Raw genomic sequence first — 8,190 nt, 5'->3', positions numbered from 1 at the left:
CACTGGGGCCTATCATGGGGAGGGGGGAGGGGGGAGGGATTGCATTGGGGAGTTATACATGATATAAATGATGAATTGATGGGTGCTGACGAGTTGATGGGAGCAGCACACCAACATGGCACAAATATACATATGTAACAAACCTGCACGTTATGCACATGTACCCTAGAACTTAAAGTATAATAAAAAAAGAAAAAAAAAAAAAGAAATCAAATCAACAAAATATTTTACTAGGTATAGTCTAACTCTAATTGTTTCCCCAAAACACCTTGGTTGAAATTCCAATCAGTTCAATAATACTCTCAGCCAAAATTGACTCATTTGTCTTTCTCATTAACTGATGAATCTTTCCTGCTACTATGAACTTTGCTCACCTCAACTAAGGGAAGTACAGCCTGCACCCAAATCCATCCCCAGCTTTCAACCTTCTATTACCAATCTCTATACATGTTAACTTGTTAAGATGTGTGTTCATCATATCTCCATATGTATGAAATTAATAGAAAAAAATAGCTAATGTCTTAGAAACATTCTTCCTTAAGTAACAAACACACACAAAAATGCATTATAGGTTTCACAGCACATAGGCCTGGTTATAATACTTGAGGCAACTATTGGTCCTGGAAGTAGTCAAGCACCAAGGCAGATTTTTCCCTCTCTCCTCCCTCCCTCTGTATCTATCATCACGCTAGGAGCCTCCTTTTTCCATTTCCACTTTCTACTACTCTGTCCTGTCACTGATTTGCATGTGGCTCCATCCTAGGAACCCCAAAATAGTGAACTCAGTGACAAAAACATAATTTTCAATACAAGTAACCAACTTTGGTATTCCATTTCTGAACTCCTGAGACAGAAAATTCGGTTTGGGGAAATTAGATTTGGGTCAGTTTTTCTTTTCCATGTCCTGTAATCAACAGCTCTTAGAATGAACAGCCGATAAGTTTCTACAAGAAAAAGGCAAGGCGAGGAGAAAAGGATTGATATGTCTGATACCCCTAAATTTACAGAAATCATATATAATAGAAAATAGTAGAGAACTGAAAGTTTATATTTATCTTCTATAAGCAATTTATCAAGTATTTTTAAACGGTGTTCTGCAAGATGCTATGGAGGTGCTTTGGGATCACCCAGAGGAAGTACAGAAGTCAGCCACTGAGGGGGAGAAAGAATGGGTAAAATGATTTCCTAGAGCAGCTCAGTTTTATGTCTGCTGTATTCTATTGAAGTTCTACATAAAATGCTCTTTGAAGAAAAACTCATGTTTTTTAAAAATTTTGAAAACCACATTACGTGATTCTTTTCCAAAAGATGTTGTGAGTTTATACCAACTTATCAGCTCATGTAGGCTGAGATGAGAGGGCTGCATTTGGGTGACAGAGTGTTAATAAAATAGTTAATAATGCCAGATTTGCATGCTAGTTCCTCTGATTTCAATTGCATTACACATTCCACAAGCTAGATACTCACTAATAATCATCAATGATGTTAATGAGATGTAACTATATAGTGATTGCCCTGATTAAAGTAGAAATATGATATTCTATGTATATTTTTATAAATGATATAAGAATCTCTAGATAATTTATGAGTAAGCTTTAACAATAAATATCAACAAAACAGAATTTGTGGGATTTCATAAGTACCCTCGTGCTGGAATATTCATGTGTCTTGCAGACTTAACAACCTCCTCAAACTTTCCCATACTTTCTTCAATGGAACAGTTAATATTCTTCTTGCTAAAGGATTCAGATGCAGCTCCAAAAACTGATATCTCAGTAGCTCCTGCAGCAACCTGAAAAACATAATTTAAAGCCAAAGCTAATAATTTCAAAAATGTGAATGGTAGTGGTAGAAGAAAGATTAACTACTTTATGAAGGCATACATGTATTCTTCAATATTTGCCTTAGAATTTAAAATTGGATTCTTCTCATCTTGCCACATATACTCTTTCAAAATGTAAAAATATTTTATAGTAACAGAATAATCCACAAACTGCAATATTCATAAGTCTATGAGGCACAAAACACAATGAGGATGTTCTTTTAATTATGACTTTTGTAAATTATGTATTATCTTCAGAAATACTGTAACCCCAATTATGGAAAATACTAGCACCCCAATAAAACCCTTATCCTCCATGAAAAAAATATTTTCAAACCAATTATTAAAATGGAAGATATTAAATACTTTGTTTTCTTCTCTTCCTACAATCCAACAGAAAATATTTTCCAACTCATCATTTAGATTTTGCCCCAGTTTTCTTTGATCTCCTAATCTAGCTTTTATTTTTTTGTATCCTGATTTCTACAGCCATACTCTTGTCTACCTAATGCTTTGATCCTTTTGCCAGTCTTTAAATCCAAAATATTAATCTAATCAATTTCCTTTTTGTACTTTTTGTCAATTTTATTCCTTCCTCCAGGCTCTCCAATGACTTGTTTTTCAAATGTCAAGCCTCTTAGTCATTTAGCTAGATGTTTAAGATCTTCCGTGAATGTATTTCTAGCACTTTGCCTACGTTCTCCCCTCTTGCTAATCCCCTGTTAACACATGGTGGGAGGCTGGGCGCGGTGACTGATGCCTGTAATCCCAGCACTTTGGTAGGCCAAGGCAGGCAGATCACAAGGTCAAGAGATCAAGACCATCCTGGCCAACATGGTGAAACCCCGTGTCTACTAAATATACAAAAATTAGCTGGGTATGGTGGCATACATCTGTAGTCCCAACTACTTGGGAGGCTGAGGCAGGAGAATCGCTTGAACCTGGGAGGTGGAGGTTGCAGTGAGCCAAGATCACGCCACTGCACTCCAACCTGGTGACAGAGCCAAACTCCATCTCTAAAATAAAATAAAATAAAATAAAATAAAATAAAATAAAATAAAATAAATACATTGGGAGAGAAAACCTAAAAGCTATCTTTTCATCTTTCCTCAAACATTTAAAAAATATTGGTTTCCATGCCTCTATCCAAAATAAATTTTCAGTTTCTAAAATAAAACCCTGTTAGTGAACATCTACTATTTGTCTGTTTTGTTTTTAGTACTGTGGATGTGCTTTTTGTCATCTACAAACAACTGTGTAAACTAAGTGTTGTTATGCCCATTTTACAGATGAAACAGCTGTAGCACAAAAAAGGTAAATACTTGGCATGATATCACACGGGGAGTAAAAGTTCTAGAGTCACATTTTGAGCACAGAATTGCTTGACTCCCAAGTCAAGATTAGTTCCACTCCCGTGCTTGCTCTTCTGAGTTAACATGAGAGTGTCCTTTCAGTACCTTCTTCAAGGTAAGATACGTTCTTTACTTTGTTACGATTAGTAGATGACACCAATATTTACAATTTTGTAAATGACTTTTAAACAATGCAATAAAATTTTATCAAATCAAACCCAAGGGAAAATAAATGGTTCTAACAAAATACAGTATATGATTAATACCCCACAACCTCAACTTTACATAATACAGTTTCACATAATGAATATTTTTCATTAATATTCATTAATACCAGAAATAGCTGCTGTAAAACCTATGCAATAAGCCCATATAAGGATAACACCTTAAAATTGAAGAGGATTGTCTCATATATATAATTATTAAAGCTTTATTTAAATTATATAAATTTTTAAATCACAGAGGATCAAAAGAAACAAACCAGAAGATAAATAGGGAAAGTAACTAGAGCCAGATAAAATGACAATTAGTTTTCACCCAGAGAGAGAAAATAAGACACAAAAAGCTGATCAACAAAGGTTGACAAAAATAATTATGAAATTCAACAGTAATAATAACTATACAAATTACATTGACAAATGCTTAAATAGTGTTCTATATTACTAAAGAAGAAGCACAAAATACACTTCTAAAAAATTTCACAAAAATGCAGAATTTTACTTTTGTGTTTTGACTTTTGAACAGTGAAGCTGGAAGAGCCAGGTATATAGACCACTTTAGTCCCTAACAATGCTGTGAGGACATGGAGCTCTATGTCTTCATGTTAGTACATTAGCATAGTATTTATATTACAAGTGAGTTACACATGACACAATTTTAACTTTATAAATATCTTTAAAACAATAAGAGGCATATCAATTTTAGAAATATAAGTAGCTCACTTACAGCACGGTGAAAACCCTGAAGATTAGGAGTAAGGACAGGATAGCGAACTCCTGGATATTGACGAATGCCTTTCATTACTTCAGTGTGATCAGCCATCTTAAATACATAATAGTTACATGTAAATGTGTAACTTTGAATATGTTACCAAGAATCATTTTAGTTTCAGGTAGGTTATATTTACATAGGCAGAGTCTTTAAATTAATATCTGAAATAAAAAAATTATGCCAGTGAATGTAAAGGAAATTAGTTCTCAGTCTCATAGATGTATAATTAGTAGAGATGAGTTTAACTGTTTTACAGAATGGGATCTGGCAAAATGAGTTATTACGGATAGGAATTCAGAACTTTACTATTTTCACTTGACCAATCTTTATTCCCTTCCTTTCATTTCATGGTCCAAGGCTGAAATATTTCTGAGATTGGGGAGAGTTGGAAAGTCAATATGCTATTCATTTACCATCCATATGAAAATTTTATGTCCAAATAATTTTCAGTGTATGAAATTTTACAATGGTTAGTAAAATGTAAATTACACATATTCTTTAGAACAGTTTAACAAGGCTGAGATCCCAGAAAGTTATTTGGTGAGCATTGGTGTTTTAGTTAGTAATAGTTATAAAGCTTTATGTAGCACTATCATAGTATTACCACATGTTCTCATATGTGAACAAATTAATACAGTAGATAGAGTTTTCACCTGAAAAATTTAACCTACCCTGTCACTTTGTTTTCTGTATCTCTAAAAAGCTCAACTTTGAATTAAAATATCAAATTTACCAGTTTGCCACAAAGTCTAAGAATTAGCTTCTTAAAACAACAACTATTAATCAGATCCCATAATCATCATACAGAGAAATTACCGTTGACATAACCATGAACCTTGCATATTTAAAAATAATAAATTATGGCATGAACAATAAATATGAAGAATAACATATAAGCAGTGGAAAGTATACAAAATGAATATGGAAAAAGCTGTGAAAACATACCAAACCAAAATTGGAATCCTCAACATAGAAATGCAGAAAAAGCCTTTTGGGTTTTCTTTATATAACTTGGCTTGCTATTATCAGAATGCATTATTTCTAAATTAAAAAAATTAAAAGCAAATAAATCCAAACAAAAAATGCTTTTAAAATATAGCTAAACACATTTAACAAATATTATAATTTTAAATATAACAATACATGTTACGATATTTACCCTTATTGATACATTCATCTTGTCAACTCTCAAATGCCAGCAGAGTTAAATTTAATGCTTTCAATTAGTATAATCCGGATTACTTAAATGAGTTTTTAAAAACATATACATTTGAAATTGAATAAGATACAAAAAAGTACCTTCCTTTGACTGACATCATGCCTTATTACATTTAAGCTTTCATGTTTCATTCATAAACACATTTATTTGTGTTTACCAGGTGATCCTTTCTCACTTATTTCTATAATATTGTATCCACTATCCCCTGCCTCACCCATTCCCATCTTTTCCAAACACTATCTACCACATTCACTTATAATGCATAAAAGTGATATCTCTCATTTCATTCTAAATCTATCTGACTTTAATCTAGCTGTTTATTGAGCCCCTACTATGTCCAAAGCTCTGTGCTAGGTCCTGTGGAAAATAAAAATACAGACCTTACTTTCCTATGGGAAAATGAGGTTATTGTGCTGAAGTAATTAGTAGTATAGTTAGGGAGACAAAACAGATACACATGGAATGTTAACAATTCAAATATACTGGTTGTAAATGAGATCACAGATTTTAGAGTTCAGAATGAATAAAGGTTGGTATGGTCTATAATAGTCTGGGAGAGTTTGAAAGAGCATATGCAATACAAACTACAGTCCTTGACTGTGGCATTGTTCCAACAAAAAATGGTCACGCCAATATTTCTGGTCCTATATGTTCTTCCAGGATCTCACTACTTTTCACAAAGAGGTAGACATTATTTACTCTTTTCCTTGAAGCTGGGAAGGCTGTGATTCCTCTAACTCTTAGAGTGTAGTGGAAATCATACTATATGACTTCTGAAGCCAGGTTATAAAAAAGGATACAGCTTCCATATGGCTTTCTCTTTTGGGGAAAGCCACTGTGGGGAAATCAGCCAACATCCTGTAAGAAAGCCCAAATTAGCCTACGCAAAGAGGCCACATAAGGAGACCCTCATGCAGAACCCATGTGAAGAGGAACTGAGGCCCCCAGCCAATAGTCAGTGTAACCCCTGAATTTGTGATTGAAGTAGCCTCCAGATGACTTCTGCCTCCACCATTTGAGTCATCCAGCTGAGGCCCTAGATACTGAAGACCAGAGACAACCTGTCCCCCATGTCCTCTTCAAATCCAGGCCCACAGAATTAGTAAGCATAATAAATGTTTACTTACACCACTAAGTTCTCAGGTAATTCATTTTACAGCTATAAAAGCTGGAACACTGAAAAATCAATAGGGTTGAAAACGAAAGATGGACAGTTGCATAAGTGGTAACATATTATTTGGCTGAAGAAGATTATTAGTGAACAATGGGGATGAGCTTATAAATGAAGAGGAAACTACACACTTTGATGTGTCTTTGAGGTAGGTTCATGTTAGTACAAAGATCCTGATTTATCCTGAAGGCAATAGAAAGCCATGGAGAATGGGTGTTGAGAAAAGAGAAGACTGGACTAAAGGGTACATAATGGAATGAAGGCAGAAATAAATATGTTCTTGGAAACCAATGAGAACAAAGATACAACATACCAGAATCTCTGGGACACATTTAAAGCAGTGTGTAGGGGAAATTTATAGCACTAAATGCCCACAAGAGAAAGCAGGAAAGATCTAAAATTGACACCCTAACATCACAATTAAAAGAACTAGAGAAGCAAGAGCAAACACATTCAAAACTAGCAGAAGGCAAGAAATAACTAAGATCAGAGCAGAACTGAAGGGGATAGAGACACAAAAATCCATCAAAAAATCAAAGAATCCAGGAGCTGGTTTTTTGAAAAGATCAACAAAATTGATAGACTGCTAGTAAGACTAATAAAGAAGAAAAGAGAGAAGAAACAAATAAAAAAAAAAAGCAGTAAAAAATAATAAAGGGGATATCATCACCTATCCCACCTAAATATAAACTACCATCAGAGAATACTATAAACACCTCTACGCAAATAAACTAGAAAATCTAGAAGAAATGGATAAATTTCTGGACACATACACCCTCGCAAGATTAAACCAGGAAGAAGTTGAATCCCTGAATAGACCAATAACAGGCTCTGAAATTGAGGCAATAATTAATAGCCTACCAACCAAAAAAAGTCCAGGACTACATGGATTCACAGCAGAATTCTATTAGAGGTACAAGGTGGAGCTGGTACCATTCCTTCTGAAACTATTCCAATCAATAGAAAAAGAGGGAATCCTCCCTAACTGATTTTATGAGGTCAGCATCATCCTGATACCAAAGCCTGGCAGAGCCACAACAAAAAAAAAGAGAATTTTAGACCAATATCCCTGATGAACATCAATGCAAAAATCCTCAATAAAATACTGGCAAACCGAATCCAGCAGCACATCAAAAAGCTTATCCACCATGATCAAGTGGGCTTCATCCCTGGGAGGCAAGGCTGGTTCAACAAACGCAGATCAATAAGTGTAATCCAGCATATAAACAGAACCAAAGACAAAAACTACATGATTATCTCCACAGATGCAGAAAAGGCCTTTGACTAAATTCAACAGCCCTTCATGCTAAAAACTCAATAAATTAGTTATTGATGGGACATATCTCAAAATAATAAAAGCTATTTACGACAAACGCACAGCCAATATCACACTGAATGGACAAAAACTGGAACCATTCCCTTTGAAAACTGGCACGAGACACGGATGCCCTCTCTCACCACTCCTATTCAACATAGTGTTGGAAGTTCTGGCCAGGGAAATCAGGCAGGAGAAAGAAATAAAGGGTATTCAATTAGGAAAAGAGGAAGTCAAATTGTCCCTGTTTGCAGATGACATGATTGTATATTTAGAAAACCCCATCATCTCAGTGCAAAATCTCCTTAAGCTGATAAGCAA

At 34.6% G+C, this 8,190-nt stretch overlaps 1 protein-coding gene across 1 annotated transcript in view; it reads right to left on the bottom strand.

The window, feature by feature from the left end:
• HMGCLL1 (3-hydroxy-3-methylglutaryl-CoA lyase like 1) overlaps positions 1-8,190 on the bottom strand; it is a 154,152-nt gene that overhangs the window by 81,383 nt on the left and 64,579 nt on the right. The window contains exons 4-5 of the mRNA XM_017893240.1: positions 4,120-4,215; positions 1,644-1,792 (exon numbers count right to left, since the gene is read on the bottom strand). Coding sequence (XP_017748729.1) covers positions 1,644-1,792; positions 4,120-4,215 — 245 coding nt within the window. The remainder of the gene's footprint in view (positions 1-1,643; positions 1,793-4,119; positions 4,216-8,190) is intronic.

The sequence above is a fragment of the Rhinopithecus bieti genome, unplaced genomic scaffold, assembly GCF_001698545.2.
Source record: "Rhinopithecus bieti isolate Rb0 unplaced genomic scaffold, ASM169854v2 scaffold_23303, whole genome shotgun sequence".
NCBI lineage: Eukaryota > Metazoa > Chordata > Mammalia > Primates > Cercopithecidae > Rhinopithecus > Rhinopithecus bieti.
Note: the sequence above shows the minus strand (reverse complement) of the source record. Positions and strands in the feature narration are given on the sequence as shown.